The sequence below is a fragment of the Thalassophryne amazonica genome, chromosome 15 (genome assembly GCF_902500255.1).
Source record: "Thalassophryne amazonica chromosome 15, fThaAma1.1, whole genome shotgun sequence".
In the NCBI taxonomy this organism is placed as follows: Eukaryota; Metazoa; Chordata; class Actinopteri; order Batrachoidiformes; family Batrachoididae; genus Thalassophryne; species Thalassophryne amazonica.
The window spans coordinates 68,244,113-68,271,365 of NC_047117.1; the positions used below are offsets into that span (position 1 = coordinate 68,244,113).

Consider the following 27,253-nt stretch of genomic DNA (forward strand, 5'->3'; position numbering starts at 1 on the left):
AACTAACTAAATAAATAAATAGAATTCTGGGAATAACTTGAAAACTTTCATGTCTGGATTCCATAAATATGAAAGTTTGTCATATTAAATATGTCACTAATCCTGCACAGGTCTTGCCAGATTAACCAGAGGCAGGCAGAGCAGCACTGTCAGTGGCTGGTTATTATATCCATCTACACATCGCAGCTAATGGTGGTTCAACCCACCCAACTTCCACTTTATTGTTACATTTATGTTCTTTATGTTATTCATTCAATAATTTGTCTACTCTCAACAAATTAGAACAGATAAAAGCATGGCTCAGTCCTCTGCTGCTGCTTACAAACACAGCAAGTGCACCTACTGTAAGTAGCTCTGGATACTTTGACAAAACAATCTTGGGCTACTCTGGATGACACCTTTGGTGCAACCCAACAATCCTACAGTTCCTTTCTTCTGAATGGTCGGTAAGTAGACAAAAGATTGCCCAGAAAACAGTAAAATCTTCATATTAGTGAAGCTGCTTCTCGCTCTCGGCATGCTCTCAATGAAATGAATGACGGCAGTGAGAGGTGGATCCCTGCAGTGTAAAGGCCTAAAGGGCTTTTAAATGTCACAGCCCAACTCGATACACTAAACCACCCACGTCAAAATGTACAGCATTAAAAAGGAATATTTTAAAATCACAAATGGATGCTGTGCCAACTCTTAAAACAGTTATATTTAGATCCACTGTTGTGTGGGCCGCTGAAGAGGAGGTACTGCTGGCCCACCACCACCAGAGGGCGCCCTGTCTGGAGTGCGGGCTCCAGGCACCAGAGGGCGCTGCCGCCTCACAGGAGCAGCCGGGGTGACAGCTGTCACTTATCACCTACAACAGCTGTCACCAATCATCTGATCAGCAGTGGTATATCAGCAGGACGACATCTCCACCTCTTTGCCGAGATATCGCTCTACCTAGAAGGTACCATACTCAGCTGACTGTGTTGTCTTTTTGAAAATAACCCTTTATTACTTTTGTGCATTAAATAGCAGACATTCTTCCAACGAGAGGTGGAGGTGGTTTTCCGGCCATACGGATTGCTGGGTGCAAACGCACCCACATTTAACTGTTTTTGTTCCTCGCCAGCAGTACCAGATCCGACACGCGGAGGCAGTGGCCACCTGGGAGTTCGGGACTTGGCGGCTCCAGTGTTCCCGGGGTTCGGTGGCGGAGGAAATCGTGTGGTTCCGGTTCTGCTTTGGACAGACGTCTCTTATCTTCGAGCCTGCCCACGTGACACATTCTTGTGAATTGACTTCTTTGTCTATTGTTGTGATCGGTAGTGTTTGTTGTGCTTATTCACAACAGTAAAGTGTTGTTATTTGACTTCCTCCATTGTCCGTTCATTTGCGCCCCCTGTTGTGGGTCCGTGTTCCTACACTTTCACAACAGGATATCTCGGCCAACGTCATGGACCCCGAGGGGCGTCAACCGGCTGTTGAACGGCCAATGGAAGAGCAGGGCGCACAGGCGTCTGCAGGAGGAATGATCGGTGAGTTGCAGCGAATCCTCACCGCTTTTACGGCTCGGCTGGATCTAATGACCAAGCAGAACGTCCTCCTTAACCGCAGGGTGGAGGCTCTCGCCGCGCAGGTGGAAGCGCGCCCTCAGGGCGCTGCTGCGGCTTCCCCTCCTGTCGATCCTTTGCGCAACAGTGACGTTCCACAGGTCGTTCAACGACCCCTCCCACCTTCCCCTGAAGCATACATAAGCCCTCCAGAGCCGTACGGGGGTTGTGTGGAGACATGCGCGGACTTTCTTATGCAGTGTTCGCTCGTCTTCGCACAACGTCCCGTCATGTACGCGACTGATGCTAGTAAGATAGCTTATGTAATTAATCTGCTTCGCGGCGAGGCACGCGCTTGGGCTACAGCGCTCTGGGAGCAAAATTCACAGCTCCTTCTGACATATGATGGGTTTGTGAGGGAGTTCAGAACAGTGTTCGATCACCCAAATAGAGGAGAGACCGCTTCAGCCGTGCTGCTGTCAATGAGACAGGGGCGCCGGAGCGCAGCTGCTTATGCAGTCGACTTCCGCATCGCGGCTGCGAGGTCCGGCTGGAATAGCACTGCCCTCCGTGCCGCCTTCGTAAACGGACTGTCATTGGTCCTGAAGGAGCACCTGGTGGCCAAGGACGAACCGCGGGATTTAGACGGGCTTATTGATCTCGTTATACGATTAGACAATCGGTTAGAAGAACGCCGTCGGGAACGAGATGAAGGGCGTGGCCGGGCACGCGCCGTCCCTCTCCCTTCCGGTTCCGACCGAGTTCCGCCCTCCCCACGCTCCACGGCCTCTACGCTCCGTGTGGTTACAGCTCCCCCTGCTGATGAAGCTATGGACACGAGCAGGGCCACATTTAGGCCACCAGATAGACAGAGGAGGCTGGTCCGCGAAGCGTGCTTTGTTTGTGGCTCAATAGAGCATCAAGTGAGGGACTGCCCCGAGCGGTTAAACACCAACGCCCGCCCCTAGAAACTGGGTTAGGGGTGGGCCAAAACATTCACGTGGGACATACCCATATTGCCACACGACTCCCAGTGACAATCCTTTATGAGGATTTAACCCTGAAGGCCCCAGCACTGGTGGACACGGGCTCTGAAGGGAATCTGCTAGACAGCAGATGGGCCAGGGAGGCAGGGCTCCCTCTGGTGGCGCTTACCTCGCCTGTGCAGGTGCGGGCATGCATTGATTATAGGGGGCTGAACGAAATCACGGTTCGTAATCGATACCCGTTGCCCTTGTTGGATTCAGTGTTCACGCCCCTGCATGGAGCCCAGATATTCACTAAGCTAGATCTTAGAAATGCGTATCACCTGGTTCGGATCCGGAAGGGAGACGAGTGGAAGACGGCATTTAACACCCCATTAGGTCACTTTGAGTACCTGGTCATGCCGTTCGGCCTCACAAACGCCCCCGCGACGTTCCAAGCATTAGTTAATGATGTCTTGCGGGATTTCCTGCACCGATTCGTCTTCGTATATCTAGACGATATACTCATCTTTTCTCCGGATCCTGAGACTCATGTCCGGCATGTACGTCAGGTCCTGTAGCGGTTGTTGGAGAACCGGCTGTTTGTGAAGGACGAGAAGTGTGAGTTTCACCGCACCTCTTTGTCCTTCCTGGGGTTTATCATCTCCCCCAACTCCGTCGCTCCTGATCCGGCCAAGGTTGCGGCGGTGAGAGACTGGCCCCAACCCACCAGCCGTAGGAAGCTGCAACAGTTCCTCGGCTTTGCGAATTTCTACAGGAGGTTCATTAAGGGCTACAGTCAGGTAGTTAGCCCCCTGACAGCCCTGACCTCTCCAAAAGTTCCCTTCACCTGGTCGGATCGGTGCAATGCCGCGTTCAAGGAGTTGAAACGGCGCTTCTCGTCTGCACCTGTTCTGGTGCAGCCCGATCCTAGTCGCCAGTTTGTGGTTGAAGTGGACGCCTCAGACTCAGGGACAGGAGCCGTGCTATCTCAGAGCGGAAAGGCCGATAAGGTCCTTCACCCGTGTGCCTATTTTTCCCGCAGGTTGACCCCGGCCGAACGGAACTATGACGTCGGCAATCGAGAACTCCTTGCGGTGAAAGAGGCTCTTGAAGAGTGGAGACATCTGTTGGAGGGAACATCCGTGCCATTCACGGTTTTCACTGACCACCGGAACCTGGAGTATATCAGGACCGCCAAGCGGCTGAACCCCAGGCAAGCCCGCTGGTCACTGTTCTTCGGCCGTTTTGACTTCCGGATCACCTACTGTCCCGGGACCAAAAACCAGAGATCGGATGCCTTGTCCCGGGTGCATGAAGACGAAGTCAAAACGGAGTTGTCGGATCCACCGGAACCTATCATCCCGGAGTCCGCTATCGTGGCCACCCTCACCTGGGACGTAGAGAAAACCGTCCGGGAGGCCCTGGCACGGAGCCCGGATCCCGGAACTGGGCCGAAGAACAGACTTTATGTCCCACCAGAGGCCAGGGCTGCAGTCCTGGACTTCTGTCACGGCTCCAAGTTCTCCTGTCATCCAGGGGTGCGTAGGACCGTGGCAGTTGTCCGGCAGCGCTTCTGGTGGGCGTCCCTGGAGGCCGACGTCCGGGATTATATCCAGGCCTGCACCACCTGCGCCAGGGGCAAGGCTGACCACCGCAGGGCATCGGGACTGCTCCAGCCGCTGCCTGTACCTCATCGCCCCTGGTCCCACATCGGCCTGGATTTTGTCACGGGCCTCCCGCCGTCCCAGGGCAACACCACCATCCTCACGATAGTGGACCGATTCTCCAAGGCGGCCCACTTCGTGGCCCTCCCGAAGCTCCCAACTGCCCAGGAGACAGCGGACCTCCTGGTCCACCACGTCGTCCGGCTGCATGGGATTCCAACAGACATCGTCTCCGATCGCGGTCCCCAGTTCTCCTCGCAAGTCTGGAGGAGCTTCTGCCGGGAACTGGGGGCCATGGTGAGTCTCTCGTCCGGGTATCATCCTCAGACCAACGGGCAAGCAGAACGGGTAAATCAGGAGGTGGAACAGGCCTTGCGCTGCGTGACGGCCGCGCACCCGGCGGCCTGGAGTACCCATTTGGCCTGGATCGAGTATGCCCATAACAGCCAGGTGTCTTCAGCCACCGGCCTCTCCCCTTTTGAGGTGTGTCTGGGGTATCAGCCCCCGTTGTTTCCGGTGGTTGAGGGAGAGGTCGGTGTGCCCTCGGTCCAGGCCCACCTGCGGAAGTGCCGTCGGGTGTGGCGCGCCGCCCGTTCTGCTTTGCTAAAGGCCTGGACGAGTGCAAAAGCCCATGCAGACCGTCGGCGGACCCCGGCCCCTGCGTATCGGCCAGGGCAGGAGGTGTGGTTGTCCACAAAGGACATTCCCCTGAAAGTGGACTCCCCCAAACTACAGGACCGTTACATCGGCCCCTTCAAAATCCTTAAGGTCATCAGTCCAGCCGCAGTGAGGCTTCAGCTTCCGGCCTCACTGCGGATCCATCCTGTTTTCCATGTGTCCCGGATAAAGCCACATCACACCTCACCCCTCTGTGCTCCGGGTCTGGCGCCGCCTCCTGCCCGGATCATCGATGGCGAGCCGGCTTGGACTGTGCGCCGGCTCTTGGATGTCCGTAGGATGGGCCGGGGCTTCCAGTATTTGGTGGACTGGGAGGGGTACGGACCCGAAGAACGCTCCTGGGTGAAGAGGAGCTTCATCCTGGACCTGGCCCTCCTGGCCGATTTCTACCGCCGCCACCCGGACAAGCCTGGTCGGGCGCCAGGAGGTGCCCGTTGAGGGGGGGGTCCTGTTGTGTGGGCCGCTGAAGAGGAGGTACTGCTGGCCCACCACCACCAGAGGGCGCCCTGTCTGGAGTGCTGGCTCCAGGCACCAGAGGGCGCTGCCGCCTCACAGGAGCAGCAGGGGTGACAGCTGTCACTTATCGCCTACGACAGCTGTCACCAATCATCTGATCAGCAGTGGTATATCAGCAGGACGACATCTCCACCTCTTTGCCGAGATATCGCTCTACCTAGAAGGTACCGTACTCAGCTGACTGTGTTGTCTTTTTGACAGTAACCCTTTATTACTTTTGTGCATTAAATAGCAGACATTCTTCCAACGAGAGGTGGAGGTGGTTTTCCCACCATACGGATTGCTGGGTGCAAACGCACCCACATTTAACTGTTTTTGTTCCTCGCCAGCAGTACCAGATCCGACACGCGGAGGCAGTGGCCACCTGGGAGTTCGGGACTTGGCGGCTCCAGTATTCCCGGGGTTCGGTGGCGGAGGAAATCGTGTGGTTCCGGTTCTGCTTTGGACAGACGTCTCTTATCTTCGAGCCTGCCCACGTGACACATTCTTGTGAATTGACTTCTTTGTCTATTGTTGTGATCCGTTGTGTTTGTTGTGCTTATTCACAACAGTAAAGTGTTGTTATTTGACTTCCTCCATTGTCCGTTCATTTGCGCCCCCTGTTGTGGGTCCGTGTTCCTACACTTTCACAACATCCACATCACAACAGGGATAACAACTTTGAAGCTTATCCAAATGTTTGCTCAGATGTTGGATGAAGAACTGGAAAACTCTGTTTTAAGTACAGAAAACTGGCAGAGGTCCCCTGATCCAAATTTTGACATGGCATCAGACCAAGGTTCAGTACAAACATCTCAGCAAACAAACACAGAAATCCACTGAGCGCTCACTGACATCTCCAGTAGCTACAAAGACACAAACACAGAGAAGCTGGTCTAGGTTACCCCATATGAGTCTGTGGCCTATCAAGACATAAAACATTTTAGAGCTTTTAAAACAGCCTCATAAGAAAAATGATTCGAAAACATTAATCATTTAAAACACATACCATTGTTGAGCGACTTGAAGTTGCCGATGAATTTCACATATTCATAGATGGGGGGCTCCTTGGGGTCGATGGCCCCTCGCAGCATATGACAGCAGAACTCCATGTGGTTTTTAGCTGATGGTGGAAAGAAAAAGACAGAAAACACACTCAGAATCAAAGTAGATGCCAAAACACAATGTTCGGAAAATGCTACTGAAGTTCAAGGATTAAATACTAAGTTAAACATCTCCACAGTCCCACCATTGTTTTCATATTCTGACAAGCTATAAACATATGGGTCTTAAAACGCTCGTTTGAGCCCTCTGTGACTTATGCAACAGATATACCCCCAATTGATTTAATTTTACCTCAGAAAATTATACCAACAGCCACTCAACTGAGCTGATAAAAATGTTAAAATACAGTCTGCATCATGCTCACTGAGTTCATACTGTAGCGATTTTGCAAAATTCATAGGTTATACAGTTTATTTTTATACAACAGAATATTTGTGGAATTATTTTCAATGAGAGTGAAGTTTTTTTGCTCAGTGTTTTTGTGTTTCTGAGTGTCTCACATTTTTCTCAAAACACAGCTCCCAGTACAGTTAAATGATGCAGAGCCGGAAGCAGAAATCTTGCAGTTCCTTGAGTAGCCACTTGAAGCTGGCTCCAAGAGAGTTGCACCCATAGACCCCCATGTTAAAATGTTCAACTTTAGATCACAAAAAAAAAAGGTTTTGGTCTCTTCATGATGACTGTACAGGGGGGTTATAACTCATCAGTTTAAGATATTTTAAGCCATAAAGTTATGAATAATCAAGGGTGAGGTCTCTTTGAGAGGCAGGTAGTGTGACAAGTCCAGAGCTAACGCAACCAGAGGCTGTTAGCTGTCTAATTTAAGTATTTTATTGCAACTTTGACATCATATAGCACTTAATTGTACCAAGAGACCATCTAAGAAGTCTGTGCTGCAGTATTTCTGTCAAGTAAAATTTTTTTCCTATTCTTGAACTTGCATGTTAGCAGGTATCGGTAGCTTTATGACATTAGTGCCACTTACTGTAGCAATAAGCATGTAATAAGCAATAAGATCAATAAAAAGCAATAAGCAACTTTTAATCCAAGCACCAAGTCACCCATTGTGAAGACCACTGCCTAGTCCATAAAACAATGAACCAAAACATAGCCTGTTAGCTTTAACTTGTTCAGAAACTATGAGATGGAGGTATGTTCAGGCTTCATTTGATCTGCCCAGGTCACACATGGACATGCCCACGCTCAACCTCTTAACCTATGAGTTGCCCAAGTCTTAGGTGGCATTGGCACTGACAATATGGTATTACCAACATGTTGACATCCAGGGCCACAGAATCTAACTGTCAAAATCACCCTTCAGAAAATCTATGGGTGATGTAACAGAGGGTTTGTCTACCGTATATACAGCCAGTGTTTTTCTGCTCTATGCCCTTCATAATTTCAGGGTTGCTTTTTTCCCTCTTTCTTTTTCCAATGAATACCACCGGGCCTAGGAAAAAATTCTAGGTGAAACACTACACACTAACGTAAGATTGGATAATGTTGAGACTATAATGTGACTGGGAACTACTGACTCTTCAGGTAGTCTGAGCTCAGGCTCTCGGAGTCAGTGGGGTGTGTAGACAGAGCCTTGTACACATCGGAGTGTTCCCCAATTGGGAGGAAGTTCAACAGATTCTGGTCCACCAGGTCCGCCTGGGAAATAAGCACGTCAGGAAAATCAGAAGATATGTCAAACGCTTTTACAGAATACACAAATTATTCTGGCACATTTTATCTAAGCTCGCCCCCCCAAAACACACACAAAATCCTGGTTCTGTAACACGCAGTATTAAGCTACAGAACATTACTTACCGGGAGGTGTTCTAGTAATGAGGTGACACTCTCAGAGACATAAAGAATGTTCCCATCAGTCATTATTGCTATAAAGAACCCATCTAGAGCCTAAAATTGCAAGAGAAGTAAAACAACATTATTAATTATTTGTTTATGACCACAGGATTAGCATACATTGGAGGCTTCCATAAATTAATTTTAAGTAAATGAAATTAGCTGGAAACTCAAACTTGCACTTTAAAAAAAAAATCCACTAATAATATGCTTAGTGATTAAATTTGTTCAGTAATTAACAGATTTCCAGAAGTGGAATGTGTCATATTTAAACTGGACAGTCACGTTATTGTTATACTGTTATAATGCTAATGCTAACAGTGACAGCAACATTAACCTTTTGGGCCAAGTTGCGTGTGTTTCTAAATAATGTAAACAAAGATGTCATAACGTTGAATAAATACTGTAATATTATCTGATTAAAATGTGTACTTTATCCACCATAATCTGTATTAAGATATTAAATTAAAATGGCATCTGACGGATTACCCTTGTGAAGCACCTTGGGGAGACGTTGTGATTTGGCGTTATATAAATAAATTGAATTGAGCTGATGTTATGGCTACTCAGCTCCTTTGTTTTCTTGGCGCTTACATTATTATGTGAGTCAGCCAACTATTCTGGAACACACAATGGACATTAGAAACTACCCTAAAAACAACAGGGCTGACAGAGAAGGTGAGTGCAACTGACATCACGTTCAGAAACGATGACTCTAAATCTAGCCAAAATCCGACTGTTACTGTTAATGTTTGCAATTATGTGAATCATCACCATCAGATAGAAAACCTCAGACATCAGTAGGTTATTGGATTCGCTTGTGCATTGTGGGAGAAAGAATTGTCAACATCAAAATAGATTTTCTCGGATTAACAAAAAGCTAACGACACCCAAAGAAGGTCCATTTGCTAGAACTCTCATTTGAAAAGAACCAAACCCACAGATGTACATACAGATGAAAATATGCTTCCTTCAATTTAAAGACAATATGGGGCCTTCAACTCTATTGGCAATGGCTGTGTCCCAATTCGCGGCTGTACTAAGACAAAACAGTTGGTAAACTTAAAAAAAGACAAAAGGACACGTTTTGGCTCCATATGTGCAACTGTAAATAAGTAATATTTATAAGTATTGTATAAATACGTAATGATAAATTATTATGGCCACTTTGCTAGCTTGTTGTGTGTAGCTGTCAAGGTCAAGGAAATAGAGACCTGGAATGGACGTGCGCACCTCAATCTATTAATGTCGCTCAGGACAAGAAGACTTCCATTACTAAGGGTGGAAATGTGCCGATCATAAATAATAATCTGACCGCTTTTTTTGCATTAGCGTCGCTATTTCCTAACAGATTTTAATAAATGTAGGCTTGTTTTAAAGCCCTTTAATTGCTCTTTCTAATGAACCCATATATGTCTGGGTAGAAAAAAATGTTTTATGTAAAGTGTGGAAATTTGGGGAAAAATATGCCATTCTGTTCATTTACTGTGATGTTTTTTTTCCTGTCATCATAATTCTTGATGGAATTGTAAGTTGTATTCAAGCTGATTAAAAGCTTTAATGAACATGCCTGGATAAAAAATCCTTATGTATTAATATATTACAATGAAGTATGCCTTGCCATTGTGCTCATTTACCTTGCTGCTCTTTCCACTGTAATATTATTGTTTGTCTTTTAATGACAACAACAAATATATGATTTTTACTAACATTTTATTCCAAGTAGATATAAAGCCATTCAGAATTTATGACTTTTGACCCTCAGTCGGGGTAAAAAGTACCTCCTCCATCCCCTCCAACCACACTGTTAAAATTTAACCCCTTAACGCCCATCATCGCATATATGCTACAATCTCTGACTCAAATATGCAACTTACCAAATTGACCTGTATGCCCGTTGTCGCAAATTTGCAACATACCATCATTATTATTATAACATTATAACATAAAGTCATTACCAGAATACCCAATATTACTATCTAGTTTTTGTGCAAAAGTGAAATTAATAATCTCAACATTATTTACCATCTACTTAAAGGCAAAAACACACAAAACATTTTTTTATATACAGCTATATAAATTCGGGCGTTAAGGGGTTAAATACCGCCTGTGACCACCATGTACATATCATATTAAAGAACAACTGCAAGTGTGTATGTATGTATGTACGTGTATATATATATATATATATATATATATATATATATATATATATATATATATATATATATATATATATATATATATATATATATATATATATATATATATATATATAGTGTGTGTGTCCATATCTGTATGCATGTGAACGCACCTTAATGAAAAGAACTTATGGCGTTGAGTTATAGTCTCAGTATATCGATATTAAATTGCGACATAATGACTTTAAAATAGACATTTGTTTTACATCATTACATTAAGGCTATTGTACAGTTCATTTTAGTATTTGAGAATTTGTTTTGTAGTTGGTGCAGTTGATGGTGAAGCACTGGCTGCCTTTTTTCCCCTCATTTCGCTTCTGTTTAACATCCATTCCAGGTCTCTATTTCCATGGTCAAGGCTGCCAGGTAACACGGGGTCGGGGCAGGCTAATTCTACAATAGCAAAAAGTTCCATGGACTAGACCGTCTCATTTTAGAACAGTCTGCTCTGGTCTCCACTGTATTTGAAGGGCTGAAGCCTAAATAGTTTTGTGGGACACAGTCCTTAGAAGGGTGCAGACCCTGCATTATGACACAGCCAGTAAATGTCTGGTGTTTTGTTTAATGTGTATCCATCTAAGTCACTGTTGTGATGTCATCTGCAGCAAAGTATGGGTCAGGTTTCAGCTGAATATTGTTTAGCCTACTTGAAAATCAGACGCTCTCTTCAATGATGAGCTGGAGATGTGAATTTGGTTGGTTCCACTGATACACTCATACGCTAACTCTAGTTAGCATTTTCTGTCATTCAGTAAAATGTAACATGACAATGTAATAACGACTGGTGTAAAGAACATCTGAAAATCCACTAATCCCACTAACATTTGTTTCTGTATGACACAGCTGTATCTTCCAAACTATAATATAAGTTACTTATATTCCAGGTTTTCAAACGTTTAATTAAACTGCACATTTACCTCAAATATGATGGTTTGTTCGTTGGCCAAAAGAAGCTGTGTACACATATTTTGTGCCTGTTACAATAACATTAATTAGCTCGTTATCTTCTGATCACTAACATGATGTTTGCATTACAAATAAATAAATAACTGTAATTTTGCAGAGTTTGTAAATGTTTAATTACACTGCATGTTTACCTTATGTATGATGGTATGATGGTCTGTTCAGTGGCCAAAAGACATTTACTCATGTTTTGCATCTGGTACAATAACATTTGCTCAAGTGAAACTGAATTTTTATGGACAGTGGTCATAACCAACCTCCGTCGACATTAATGCAACAGTGAGTAAAGAACATTGCAGGAGATTATGTGAGATTTCTAACCTCAAGCATGAGCTGGGTGAACTCTTCATTGCTAAGAAATGGAGGCTTCCAGTCCTGTCTGATTTCACTGGACTCTGACTGGGCTGCGATCTCTGATGGGGGAGCAAAGAATTCAGCAGAAAAATCAAGCCTTTGTTGGCAAGTTTAAAAAAATGTGACAGTCCAAATTTTTAAAAGCTACAAGAAAAAGTGAGCCAAACCTAAAGCCAGCCACACACTACATGATGATGCAATGTAATGCAGAAAGATATTTGACAAGAAACACACAACACAACACAGACGTTATGATGCACCTCCATCTGTGCAGCAAAGATCCAGCTACACAGGTTCTCCCATATACAAACCTCCATTATGAGAGATAACAAGGCCAAATTTCATTTAGCACTCAAAATGCTCTTGTTTGCGCAAAAGATACAATTATTCCCCATGTTTGATCAGTTCCGGCACACAAGACAACATTATGTGTTATGCCAGACTGTCAAACACAAAATTAACACCCTGTGCCCTAATAATGTATACACATCCTGCATGTACACATTACTATTACGTGATTATGTGCATAATACCAAACATGGTACACTGTACTTGCATGTTGGAGCACTCTGCTTGCAAATACACCTAAAAACGGGGTTAAGGGCTGCACATGTGTGGCCAATATGCCAATGGAACGTTCATCCTATCCTGGCCAACCCACAAATGGGCAAAAAGGTGGAGCACTGGCGATACCTTGCCGGACATGGGCGGGACAAATGAAGCCAGAACACGCGCCCATCTCAGAATTACTGAGCTTACAGCTAACGGGCTAACCTTGGTTCAGATATTTGATTATATTATTTTTGTGGACGGGGTGGTTGTTATCATCACGGGTGGCTTGGGTATGGGTACTAAAAATTATGATCACCTTATTTCCTCGGTAATTGTGGATAAACTGGACCAAAAGTCATCAAGCTACCAATAGCTGCTAAAAGTGCTAACCGGTGCGAATGCCACTAACATATATTAAATAACTAAAATTTCACTCGACCGAAATACTGAAGCACAGATTTCTTTGATAATGCCCTAGCAAGCCACATTATTACAGATATTTGTTTCAAAAAATGCTTGGAAAGGACAAACACAGTCTTCCACAAGAGCTAGCAGCCATGGCTAGCGGAGCTCTGGTAGCACAGCAATGAGTCTGAGGAAAGACAAGCGCAAAACAACAAGCTGCATGCAAATTCAAAAAGAAAGACCTTGTGATAACTCACTATTTTCTGCTTTTTACAATGTGCTGGGGTCACTAAATTTATTTTCATTTTGATAAAATGTTAGTAAAAAAAAGCTGCTCTTATTTGAGCTTTCATCGGCAGAAACACGCATTCTCACATCCAGTGATGCCGATAACGCGTTACTTAGTAACGCGTTACTCTAATCTGACCACTTTTTTTAGTAACGAGTAATCTAACGCGTTAATCTTTCCAAATCAGTAATCAGATTAAAGTTACTTCTTCATGTCACTGTGCGTTACTATTATTTTTCATTGTGGGTCGATAACAGCATTAAACTTGGTCCGTGGGCAGGAGGTCGGGGTTCGACTGAACTGCCCACTTTAAATGAGCTGTGAGCTTTTAATCCGCGGTTTTTTGCAGCTGCTCGACTCGTCGTCACCTCTTAAAGCACGGTGATCAGCACACCTGCACTGAGCTTTACAAAGACATTTTTATACTTTTTCCCTCCTTTATTTAGAATTCTGAGCTGAGCCGCTCCGTATCTGCACGTTAAAACAGCTGATCCTCCACGACGCGTCAACAACTAACACTATTTTCCACTCAAATGCACCTAAACTCTCTTTCTGAGGACCACATGATGTGAAAACACAATAAAACTTTCTTACCTGTAAATCTGGTCCTGTTTTCTGCATAAATAAATGTTATCCATTCTTTCTGCTCAAACGCCAAAGTAGGGGCGAATCCAGATGGAATGGGGGCGTGGGGCAAGGATGTGCCCCCTCACAACACCCCTAGATTAAAGGTCCAGTTTTGAAGCCTTTTTTTACTACAACTACTAATACTACTTAAAATAATATTAATTTCGACAAGTAAAATATTTAGAGAGAATTTAAATGTTAGAAAAATGCTAGAATGAATTTAATAGTTACATTTATAAACAATGTAGGTTCGAAATTGCAAGTTTTACTGTTACAGTGCTGTCAACAGTTAAATATGAGGTCAAGAAAGAGGTCTTTATTTTACTTTTTATAAAACAAGTATTTATTTTCATTGAAGTCAAGAAAGGGTGACTATAAAGTAACTTTTGGCAAAACAGGTATCATTGTCATGTTGAGGTGGCAGAGGGTTGTTGTCGGCAGCTGGGAAAAGTAACTAAAAAAGTAACTAGTAATCTAACTTAGTTACTTTTACAATTGAGTAATCAGTAAAGTAAATAAGTTACTTTTTCAAGGAGTAATCAGTAATCAGTAATTGGATTACTTTTTCAAAGTAACTGTGGCAACACTGCTCACATCACACAAAGTCTTTGTGGACATCTAGAGGACTTTGACCACATGTAAGTGCATCATTACAATTGTTTCTTTTTGTCCGCCCCGTGTCACTGTAATACCATCTATATAACATCCCATTACAAAAAAAAATATTAGCTTATCATCCTTGACATCATAAAAAAGTGATGACGGCAGGTGGAATTAGTTTTTCTTATTTTTTCTTAGAAAGAGAGAACAAACAATACAGTAAAATTTTGAGGCTGGGAAATTAAACTTCCCCTTTGCTATCAAGTGTGAGTGCATTTTGACACTAATGAGTCGCCATAGAAAAAGACACGAATGAGGAATCTCACCTTGTAACGGTTGTACTGAGCGTCCAAGCTACCTCCATTGTCCAGCATACCACATGCATACTGGCTGTAAATATCGCTCATGGTCGCCTTGGGGGGGGGGGGGGGGGGGGAATGCTCACTCCGTATCATGGCTTCAGCTTCTTGTCGCCAATCTGTACCATCTCACATCTGTGGTTGTCCATGACGACAAGTGCCAAGTTCCAGGTCTGGCTCAGTAAACTTAACAGTTTAAAGCACACTCGCCACCTAGTGGACATACCGGTTCTTGCACCAGCTGCATTGCCGTCAATGAAATTTGGCAAAATTAAAAATAAAAAAATCATGTGGGCCAATTTCGGCGTGTGGGAGCGGATGATAAACTAATGTTTTTGGGGGGTTTTTTTTATGGGGCCTAACACCCTGCAATGTGACTTAAGCCCCTTTCACACCGGGGCTGCTCCCAGTTGCTTCCTGTGGTGTCATGACGACGCAGGAATATCTGCATCAGGTGCGCGCAGCAGGGGGCAGAGAGGAGGTGAGAACGCAGCCTGCAGGTTCTCTGCACAGAGTCAGAGTGCACAGTTTGGCTGCAGACAGACTGTGCACTCTGACTTCTCTTCCACTTTATATTTGTTCTTGTGTAGAGCTGCAGGGCTGTACTCTGAGTTCTGTTATAGTTTATCTTTTCCTCCTTTGATCGCGAGATGCGGGCGCATGCGCGCACGCGCGTGAACAAACCATCCGTAATAAGCAAATGTGGAGATGTCTGGAGTTCTACTTGATGTTGACATGTCCTCCTGTCTCAGGACTTATATCCTTTTTTGTCCTTTTTTTAACTGTGATGTGAGAGTTTGAGCAGAGAACAAGGAACTAATGCCTGCAGCCAGACTTTTTTTTTAAATTGTTCACATGTGCGAGTGTGAACGAAAGTCCATGGGTGGACTAGAGATGTCCGGACTTTTTACTGGATATTTCTGGCAATCAGTCTGTGAGGAGGACTTTTATGGATTTTATTTAAACACATTTGTGAGAGAAGAAACTGCTGCTGCCTCACAGTGCCTCTCTTCACCAGACAGCTCCACACAGAGAAGGAGCTGAGCTGCAATCAGCATTTTTTTTCTGTGGTCTTTTTTTTTTTTTTTTTTTTAGCATGTAGTTTTTACTGCATTGGGTACACGGTATAAAAACAACCCTGTGTGATTTATACTGCGGAAACAATGGAACACAGCAGGAATCATAAACTGGCTTCCGAGTCACACCGGGTAATACCTCTTTGCCCCGGGTTACGCCTCTTTGCCCTGACTTGCGCTGGAACCACTTCCTTTCTGCGTCGAGCACAGGACACCAAAAAAATTAAACAGGTTTAATTTTTCAGTGTCCGACTTGCTTCCTCCTTTGCACCCCTCGTGCTGTTGTGGCGCCGAGCTGCATCGTCTCGGCACTGAGTTGCTTCCACGCAGCGTTGTCATAATGACTCATGGCGCAACTGGGAGCACCCCTGGTGTGAAAGGGGCTTTATGATGAAACACGGGAAATACGGCAATGACCGCGTTGCGTGTGCTGTGCACATGTTGCTGTGGGACTTGCATTTCTGCAAGTATACGTACAAGTAGGCAAAACAAGCATCGTCATTTAGTGAGTGACCAGCTTAGCGGTGCAAAAAAGGAGTAAGATGCGCCCACCTTTGTGTTTACAGAGGAAGTCGATGCTTTTTTGGAGGATGGTGGATTTGTCCATCTTCCTGGTGTTTCCTGGCAACATGGTGCCGAGCTCCTTAATGAGGACATTGAACTGGTCTCTCCGTTTCTTCTCAGACTTGTTACGGGAAACACTATAATTGCAATTGCAGAATAAATAGCATTCATCCTTTTATACACACTGACTTGTCTACTCATCTTTTCCTCCAGTCAAAAATGAAGAAATAAAAATGTCTTTGTTCTTTGCATTTTATCTAGTTGCATTGCTTCAACATGCACAGAGAAACACCCAAATTAGAATGAGTCCTGTTTTTTGCAATGCTTTAATGAGAAGTGTTCATTTATGTTTAACACAGACTCCATTGTGTTCATCTGGATATGTCATTCAAAGCGCATATTAAACAAATATGTAGGACTGCCTTTTTGCATTTATGCAATATCTCTAAAATCAGAAAGGTCTTGTCTCAGAGTGATGCTGAAAAACTAATTCATGCATTTATTTCCTCTAGGCTGGACTATTGTAATTCATTATTATCAGGTTGTCCTAAAAGTTCCCTAAAAAGCTTTCAGTTGGTTCAGAATGCTGCAGCTAGAGTACTGACGGGGACTAGCAGGAGAGAGCATATCTCACCCGTGTTGGCCTCTCTTCATTGGCTTCCTGTTAATTCTAGAATAGAATTTAAAATTCTTCTTCTTACTTATAAGGTTTTGAATAATCAGGTCCCATCTTATCTTAGGGACCTCGTAGTACCATATTACCCCATTAGAGCGCTTCGCTCTCAGACTGCAGGCTTACTTGTAGTTCCTAGGGTTTGTAAGAGTAGAATGGGAGGCAGAGCCTTCAGCTTTCAGGCTCCTCTCCTGTGGAACCAGCTCCCAATTCAGATCAGGGAGACAGATACCCTCTCTACTTTTAAGATTAGGCTTAAAACTTTCCTTTTCGCTAAGGCTTATAGTTAGGGCTGGATCGGGTGACCCTGGACCATCCCTTTGGCCATCTGATTTGGCGCTATATAAGAAAAAAGTTGATTGAGTTGAGTTGATCTCTACTGAAGATGAAGTTTACCGTTTGGCTTTGTCCTTTTCATCTTCTTCCATCAACCCATCAAAGATGCTGCAGTCATCCCTGTGCGAGGACAGAGACACACGTGGCATTGTTCAGTCTGTGCTCCTTCAAAGGCAATTTGAAAACAGTTATGCAGCATTAATACGCTAATGAAACTTGCTGGACGACAACAGAATTCCTACATGACAACAGTACATTTACTTTTGGTTTACGCACGCAGAGAAAGAAGGCGCTGTGCTTGCCAAGAAGGTCAGGAGTCAACTTGTGTCACGAGGCATTCAGGAGGTTTGTGCCAAGTCTTAAATTATATGGCTCAACATAAATACTTTCACTTGCAGCAATGGAAACTATTTCACAGTTTCATTTAAAAGACCTTCAGTGTGTCCGTGATGCTGCGTTCATGAGATGTCGGCAAGTGGGAAAATTAAGCGCTCCAACGTGGACAAAATGACTGGAATGAGTTGAAGTGCTGTGATTTATTTGGTGGGACATCATAACAACTGCAATCACTGTGTCCTCCACCATGACTGTTCAGACAGTAATCACACCATCATTTAAGAAACATTTTTGTTTGTGTGTGTTTGTTTGTTCCACCCCTCCCCACATGTGCTTGGGACAAATTCCACCACACTTGCTTTCTCTATCTGTGTGTGTGTGTGTGCGTGTGTGCGCCATAAACCTGAAATGTGGATGACAGTCAACCCAAAATTGCTCTTAAAGGGGATGTTTTGGTAAAGCTCAAGGCCATTAGGGTCAAAGGTCAAAATTCTGTTTTGTTTTTTTTCCCTCACTTTGATGTCCACCATATTTGACAAACAGTCATAGGTGGGTTCTGGAACTGCCCAGGTGATATTAAATTTAATGAAGTTCAATTATTAGAGTCAAAGTCACTTAGGTCAAAGGTCAAAACTGACATTTTTTTTTCCCACTCAGATGTGCAGCAAACTTGGCAGACATACTCAGGTGGCTTCTGGAATTGTGCAGGTGAGGGCAAAGTTACCAAAGGTCAATCACTGGGGTCAAAGGTCAACATTTATGCATCCCCCCCCCCCCCCACACACACACACACACTCTGATTTGTATTGAACTTGGCACCCTTATGGGGATGAGGTCCAGAATGGTCCAGCAAGCGCAAATTTGCTGGCGGTCAATCACCGAGGTCAAGGTCATGTCTGTCTCTCTGATGGTTGGCCTACAAGGTCCTTTTGATTATTTCTACCAAACTTGGCATGTCAGTGAAGGTTGACCCCCAGTATTGATGTTAAAAATTTAAATAGTTTTTCACTGTGGTTTTTAATGGTCTTAATGGTTTTAATTGTTTTACTCTTGTGTGAAATTGTGTTTGATTGTTGTCTTGTCTCACTGTTGTAACAATGTTTTGGCTGCTGTCTTGGTCAGGTCACTCTTGGAAAAGAGATGTCAATCTCAATGAGTTTTTTACCTGGGTAAATAAAGGAAATGAATGAATGAATTGAATGAATGAAATAAATTTCATTTTCAATCTGATTTCGTCAAAATGTGGCACAAAGGTCAAAGTCATTGAAGTGAAATGTCAGATCGCCACAGCCCTTAGGGCTCCTTCACACATAGCACGATTTAAGTCGACTAGCGCACAAAGAAGGAATTGCATGCCAGTTGTGAAAAATCGGAGCTGCCTCCAACGTAGCAGTACACGTGTTGCTCCAACTACAGTATTTGCACATACAAGCAGCTAAAAGACAGAGAGTGTCCTGTGAGAGCCCATTCGATCCCTCTCACAGCAGGTGTCGGCCAAATTCCCGGTGACACACATGAACATCTAACACCGCTCATTTGGCACTTAGAAAATGTGCGCTGTCAGCATGAAAACAGTGAGCAGACGATCACTGTCGAGCTGGCGGTGAATTTTGTCTAAGTGCCCCACAACTGTGAAGTTGCCAAGTACACATGTGGCGTGCCAGAGTGTCGGCTCCCCCCACAACACATGCGTGTGTTTTGTGCATCGCAACAGGATTGTTCAGGCCTGCCTCTCGGCTCAATATTTTCATGGTTCGCTCATACATGATTCGCCCTGATTTGTACTTATTCATACTATGTGTGAAGGGGCTCTAACTGTTGTCATGCCTATACCTACTATTACCTATTATTACTAAATTTTCTTAATTACTTTTAACAAATCATTTGATTTTATATATGATATGTCTGCATACTGGCAGCACGGTGGCTTAGTGGTTAGCACTGTTGCTTCACAGCGAGGAGGTCGTGGGTTCAATTCCTGTGGCCTTTCTGTGTGGAGTTTGCATGTTCTCCCCGTGTTTGCGTGGGTTTCCTCCGGGTGCTCTGGTTTCCTCCCACATCCAAAGACATGCGGGTTAGGTGGATTGGAATCTTAAAAAAAAAAAATTGTCCGTAGGCGTGTGTGTGGGTGTGTTTGTGTTTGTTTGTCTATTTGTGGCCCTGCGACAGACTGGCGTCCTGTCCTGGGTGTACCCCGCCTCACGCTCTATGACTGCTGGGATAGGCTCCAGCCCCCCGCGACCCTTAATTGGATGAATGAATGAATGTCGGCATACTTTATATATTAGTGAAGTTGTCAGCATTTCAGATTTTGCAAAAACTGCCTTGAGACTACAAATACAAATACACTTTTCTGAGACATTTTCCATTAAGGTATGAATGTGTTCCTTGTAAAGACAACAACAAAATGCGCATATGTTACTGCAGCATCCACATGGTGTTCAGAGTTGACCAAGTCAATGCAGACTTTTTGGAATTTGGAAGTTCCTAACTCGGGTTTTCAGAGTTTACAGTCATCTTGAACACAACATGATTCCTTCTAAGCCATGCAGGTAAAAAATAAAAATAAATAAAAATGTGTGAGTGATGTGCAGACATTTCTTGGATCATACCCTATGCTTGATGTCATTGTGGCTACTGATCAGGGCTGTGGTTGTGGTGACTTTCTCTTTAGGCGTGAGGTAGACATTTGGAAGACCACCTAAAGAGAAAAGGAAAATAATGACTGTTTACCAAAAATTAAAAAAAACAAACAAACACAAAAACAAAAACCCTGGAACCAACACCTGAATCAGAACACATGCCAGAAACAACCATCATTAGTTGCATTTTTTTATTATTATTATTGCTTGGGTGATCCTGCAACTTGTATTTCAAAGCAATTATCATCTATAGCTACAAGATGACACCAGCTACTTGCATGAGAAGCTGCTCTTGCTTGCTCTGATTGGGGTAATACAGTATTAACCTGGATGCCAACATTAATGGGTTCAAGAAGAAGATCTTGGTAATAGGGAGGATCTACTGGGTCTTAGAGAATGAATAAAATTAATAAACTATGCTCTCAAACTGAAATATCACACTTTTGAATAGAGAATAACCTTCATTCTACTCGGAACTCTCCTTGTTTGGACTTTCTAGGACAATGGGAATTGCGACACCTTCATTCTACTCGGAACTCTCCTTGTTTGGACTTTCTAGGACAATGGGAATTGCGACAAGGAGGACGTCTATAATATTTAAAAATATATATCATAATTTTAAAAAGTTTCTTTAGATTTAATGAGGTAAACATGCACATGCTTAGCTTCGCTTCGATATTTTCATCTGTTCAGTGGCAACAAGAATCAGTTTACCCTTGAGTTCTTTGTACATCATACAATAACAAGCTTGTTAGCTTCTGCTTGCTAATGTGATGTTTGCATTATAGATAAACAGAGAGCCAATTAAATTAATTTTGCTTCTTGCTGCATGTAGCAGTAGCACCATGTTTTAAAAATAAATGCAACTTATAAAGCAAGATGAGTTATATATGTTTCTTTGTCTTCATGATGCATATTTTGACGGATGGATGGGACTAATACTCTAGTGCACCATATAGTCTGTAAAATATGGTATGCTGCAACAACTTATGAAGCCAACATCTAAATATACAAAAGTGGGTAATCCCATCTTCATTGAGTGAAAGTTATACCACATATTTGTTCCATCTATCCACTAAACCAGCTGATTATTAGTAGTTCAACTCTTTAGGCAGGAAGATGAGCTGCTTGTCTTATGCAGCCCAAACAGCTGTGTAAGCTCTCTATATATGTTCAGCACAACTCATCTGTGTGTAGTTTTCCGTATGTGTTGTCACTTCTTACCTAACTGCAGCTTGTGCACGCGGTCTTTTTTCTCAGGGGTTGTGGAAAGGGTTCAGGGTCAAAGGTGACTCTGTGGTCAAAATGGATGTGAAGGTCATTGGGGTTATGGGAGAGCACCAGACCACAGGCAAAACATGGTGGTCAGCCAAACCTGCAGAAGACACCAGTGGGATCATTTTAAAGCAGTTTTGTGAGGTATAAAGTATTTAAAAAAAATTCCTTCACTTTGACAAAACCCTGCACAATGCAGTGACTGTACAAATAGATAGATAAATGAATAAGCCCATTCCCTCCAGTTTATGAACATTATAACTCAAAAACAACAAAATCTCTCATCCTGTATGTCTTAAATTGAAATAACATAATGAGGAGAATCTCATTAAAATCTGATTCAGTTTGACATTCCAGATCAACAGAAAAACACATTTGTTGGGTTGACGTAATATACTATGTATTCCACCTAGACGTATCTGGGCATGCCACAGAGAATAATCTCATCATCACATGCATGTTGGAAATTAGGAGTCGGTGCTGCTTTTATCTTATCAACACATGTATCTTTGAAGTTTTATGAAGGTTGAAATCAGCTTGTTAGTCAGTTTCTTTCATTTCCAAAGTCTAGGTCTGGTGGCTACCATTCCACTGCATCAGAAGGCACACGGGAGACCTGAGCCTATATTTGATTGAGTTTGTTGTATGAAAATTCTTCCCTGTTCCACTCAACCATGAAGCTGTAGTACACCTAGTGGTGCACATCCCAAAAGTTGCACTACGCACACTTTTTCTAATCTCAGCTACAGAAGCCCACAGCAACTAATAATGCAATAACAGATAATTATCAAAGCTAATGCTTTTGCTAGCAGATTAGCTTTTCAGATAAGTTTTAAAACCATCATCGGACAATTATCTTCCGATAAATTTAGTTCTGATATCTTTCAGTCCAATAACATTTTTTTTTTTTTGCTAAAGTGGGCAAAGTTTAACGGTTAAAAACATTTATAAACCCTAAAATATTTCACAGATGTTCATCCATCGGTTCAACAAACAGATGTTCATCCATCCACATACGTTAGTTACATGTGGCACAATTATGCTCTTAATTATGAGGAAACAAAATAATGTATGTGACTGTGAAATTCTAACTCATTTGTGATGCAATTACAGCATGAAATAAATGCCTTTTGGGATGGCTACATTCATCAATTCCTGAAAAATTCTGCTGCTCTTACTTTGTGGAATGTCTCCTTGAAGGCAAAACGAGATTTTGGACCCAATTTCCAGAAACAAATCTATCCTCATGTGTGAGCCAAACTTCACCTGCAAGACAAAAGACACTTTTCATCGCCTGCACCAAAGACACTTTTTTCCAGTTTGTCAGCGGGATTCTGTTGTTAATCAGAATAAATGAATAAACATGGCATGAATTTCATTTTCTAGGCATTAAATATTAATAGACTAATTCAGTGGACTCCCCTTCGTACTTGTTTGAGCGCTAAAAACAGCCATGCAAATACTGGGCTAATGCTACCTATTAGCCGTGTAACCAAATGCTAACAGCAAAGCGATGTGGATAAAAGAATTTGGCTACTTTTAGCCACAGTTAAGAACCACTGTTGCCAATTAAGCACCTTTGTCGCTAGATTTAGTGACTTTTGGACCTTCCCTATTAGCTAAAAACCTTAGATATACCACACAAAACAGTCTGTGTGTAAATAATTAAACAACTCCCTGCCATCTTTCCCAGCCAGGATGCCATTCAGCTTCCGCCATATATAAATTAGACATGACTATGTCATGCAACTCTTGTGACGTTTACGGACATTTCAGAGAGAGACATTGGTAACACTGCTAAGAAACTTTTCATGGTCATACATACACACTCTCTCGTCTTCAACTGCTTATCCGGGATCAGGTCACAGCAGCAACAGCTCCAGCAGGGGACCCCAGACTTCCCTTTCCTGTGCCACATTGACCACCTCTGACTGGGGGGTCCCGAGGTGTTCCCAGACCAGTGTGGAGATATAATCTCTCCACCTAGTCCTGTTTCTCACCCAGGGTCTCCTCCCAGATGGACGCACCTGGAACACCTCACTAGGGAGGCGCCCAGGGAGCATCCTTACCAAATGCCCAAACCACCTCAGCTGACTCCTCTCAATGCGAAAGAGCAGTGGCTCTACTCCGAGCTCCCCACGGATGACCGAGCTTCTCACCCTATCTGTAAGGAAGCCCATTTCAGTCACTTGTACCCGTGATCTAGTTCTTTTGGTTATGACCCAACCCTCATGACCATAGGTGAGAGTAGGAATGAAGACTGACCAGTAGATAAAGAGCTTTGCCTTTTGGCTCAACTCCCTTTTCATCACAACAGTATGGTTGAGTGAATGCAACACCGCCCCTGCTGCGCCGATTCTCCGGCCGCTCTCACGCTCCATTGTCCCATCACTCGTGAACAAGCCCCCGAGGTACTTGAATTCCTTCACTTGGGGCAAGACCTCATTTCCTACCCGGAGTAGGCAATCCATCAGTTTCCTGCTGAGAACCATGACCTCAGATTTAGAGGTGCTGATCCTCTTCACAGCCGCTTCACACTCGGCTGTGAATCAACCCAGTGAGTGTTGGAGGTCACAGGCCGATGAAGCCAAGGTCATACATCGTTCATATGAATTACGCAGCAGGTACAATGATAAGGGTAACAACTGAGTCAGATATTTTTGATCAAATATTTGTTATAAGTCTTTCGCTGCTAATGCCATATTGATATCATTTATGGCAACACTGTGTGCCTCAAGGTAACTAATTGGATAAAGAAAAAAAATTACATTATTTAGCAAAATCGGCTAATTATTCAAACATCTTAGCGCTAGCCCATAAATCACAGTTTTCAGCGCCATGATGGGATAAAAGAGCTTTATTGTCAATGTCAACAACATTACAATCCTTATTGACGCAGATACAGGTATTTAATAGTGTATACATAAGTACATTTTACCTTTAACATTGAAAGCTCTGGAGTGTTTGTTCATTTTTGTCAGTGAACCGAAAACTAATGCACATAATATGCTAAGAAAAAACATCGAGGACATGAGTCACCACTAACTGCCCACAAATGCAAAGTTCTAGTCTGATTCAGACCTTTGGAATGCCTGAGTTGATTCTATTTTAGCATGATTCGCTGTAAAATATGTTATGTTACTGTTACTAATCAGCTTTTCCAATATTTCACAACAGTAGAGTGTGTGTGTGTGTGTGTGTGTGTGTGTGTGTGTGTGTGTGTGTGTGTGTGTGTGTGTGTGTGTGTGTATATATATATATATATATATATATATATATATATCAGAAATGCATATGGAAATTTATATATATGAAAATGTGTGTGTACCAAGAATTAAGCAGTTCTTTCACCAGAAAAAGCACCAAACCATCATTCATTCTTCTATACTCGCGTACTCCAATCAAGGCTCACGGGGGGGGTGGGGGGGGGGTGGACCCTATATCCCAGCAGTCATTGGGTATGCGGTGGGGTACACCTTTGACAGGCAGCAGTCTATTGTAAGGCCACATATAGACAGACAAACACATTCACACTCACACTTACGGTCAATTTAGTGTCACCATTTCACCTAACTTGCACAGAACACCCAGAAGGAACTCAAGAGAACATGGCTAGAACATGCAAATGAAGGACTAGGTGGGAAAAGATCCCACAACGTTCTTGCTGTAACCACCACTGAGGCACCATGCTGCCCCCCAATAATGTAAAATTATAATCATAATTTAAATTTTTCTGCTGGATGGCGAAACATTTCTGCATTACAAATAGAGACCAGACAAACACCTGTTTCACATAAGCACAGCATGGCAATGGGTGGGAATCCCATTTACTGGCTCAATATTTGAATTATGCTGCAGTGGCGCATTTTCCTCATTTAAACCTGTTTCCATTGAAAAAGTCTGTTAAATGTGTGTTTTATGAAATTTAAGCCAACAAATGCTTCACCACTAACTGACTACACAATGTGGAATTTTTATTCAAAAGATTCATTTACTCATATCATCTCTTATGTGCTGCACCTGCAACTTCTTAAATTTGGAAACTTTTGTGAAGTTTTGGTGCAACTGTGTAGCAATGCACCCAGAGTGTAAAATGTGTACCAGATACTTTAAAAAGCAGTCGTCAGGTTTGCAAATGACGTTCAATATGAATTATCAGCAATAGCTTTACAAATTTCACTTAATACCTGTAGCACCAAAGTGATAACCTGTAGAGATGCCAGCACCAGCTCTCACTGTGCTCTTGTTACTTCTTAACTTCACTTAACTTCTGGCACTAGAGCTCCCAGTATCAACAACAACAAGAGAACCCCTTAAATCATGAACCAAACAGTCTCTTTGGAAAGTACCGAAGCATATATTGAAGCATATTTTGGTTTGGATTTGATTTGTTTAGTATCAAAGATAAATATGAGAAGACAGTTTAGAAAGTCTGCTGTTATTTGGGGGGTATTTACATACATCTAAATGAGTCAAAAATATAGAACTTAGCACAAGAAGTGGATTGTATGGCAAAAAAATCATGGTATATTTTAAACATAAGCTGCTCTTTGTTTTCATTAATTTGTTTAATTATTTTTACATAATCAACAGATATTTATATGGCTCATGAATTACACCTAGTGTAGTACGTATTATAGCAGTAAAGCTAGTACACAAAGTAACATTGATTGAATCACATTTTAGTTGTTAAAAGTAATTTCAACATCGTTATTATTTTTACTAGGATCATTATTACTCTGGGGGGGGGGGGGGGGTCCTTCAGACCCCTCGTCCTTCTGGATATGGCCCTGTACAGTGCCTGTTAAAAGGAAAAAAAACCCACAAATGACATTTGTGTAGAAAGCGTACCCTGATTAGACAAGAAGACAAGCATCATATGCACCATCAGTCAGAAACCCAGTTGGTGCATATTTTAAGCAAAGAAGAGCCTTAATATGTGTTGACACAGATAACTTATTTATTTTATTTGAGAAGGGACACTCCAAGTTCATGTGCATCACCTCACAGTGACGTAAACAAGCCAGATTATAGCCCTCAGATAATTTTTCATCCATCTGTTGCCCTTGGTAGATGTTCCCAAAGCATTTTTTTGGGGGGGGGTAAGCAGCAACAAGCGCTGACAGAACACTTGCTGGCTGTTTGCTCCATCTGCACCGCGCTTACAGCACGCCCGGAAAGTATTCACAGCATTTCACTTTTTCCATATTTTGATGTATGCCTTATTACAAAATGGAGTAAATTCATTTTTTTCCCCTCAAAATTCTACACACAGGGCAGCACGGTGCATTAGTGGTTAGCATTGTTGCCTCACAGCGAGGAGGTCGTGGGTTCAATTCCCGTGGCCTTTCTGTGTGGAGTTTGCATGTTCTCCCTGTGTTTGCATGGGTTTCCTCCAGGGGGCTCCAGTTTCTTCCCACATCCAAAGACATGCAGGTTAGGTGGATTGGAATCTTTAAATTGTCCGTAGGTGTGTGTGTGGTTGTGTCTGTGTTTGTTTGTCTGCTTGTGGCCCTGCGACAGACTGGCGTCCTGTCCTGGTTGTACCCCGCCGCACGCCCTATGGCTGCTGGGATAGGCTCCAGCCCCCCGCGACCCTTAATTGGACTAAGCGGTAGAACTTGAATGAATTCTACACACAATACCTCATAATGACAACATGATTTTTTTTGCATATTTATTAAAAAAAAATCACATCTACTTAAGTATTCAAACCCTTTGCTCAATACTCTGTTGATGCACCTTTGGGAG

The 27,253-nt window shown here is 43.2% G+C and overlaps 1 protein-coding gene across 2 annotated transcripts in view; it reads right to left on the reverse strand.

The window, feature by feature from the left end:
* The window catches only part of LOC117527005 (circadian locomoter output cycles protein kaput-like), an 84,566-nt gene that overhangs the window by 50,281 nt on the left and 7,032 nt on the right, over nt 1-27,253 (reverse strand). For both annotated transcript variants that reach the window (XM_034189138.1, XM_034189140.1), the window contains exons 2-10: nt 22,681-22,768; nt 21,452-21,602; nt 20,198-20,286; nt 17,310-17,369; nt 16,229-16,377; nt 11,736-11,827; nt 8,215-8,304; nt 7,935-8,055; nt 6,344-6,457 (exon numbers count right to left, since the gene is read on the reverse strand). In XM_034189138.1, coding sequence (XP_034045029.1) covers nt 6,344-6,457; nt 7,935-8,055; nt 8,215-8,304; nt 11,736-11,827; nt 16,229-16,377; nt 17,310-17,369; nt 20,198-20,214 — 643 coding nt within the window. In that variant the 5' untranslated portion in view covers nt 20,215-20,286; nt 21,452-21,602; nt 22,681-22,768. The remainder of the gene's footprint in view (nt 1-6,343; nt 6,458-7,934; nt 8,056-8,214; nt 8,305-11,735; nt 11,828-16,228; nt 16,378-17,309; nt 17,370-20,197; nt 20,287-21,451; nt 21,603-22,680; nt 22,769-27,253) is intronic.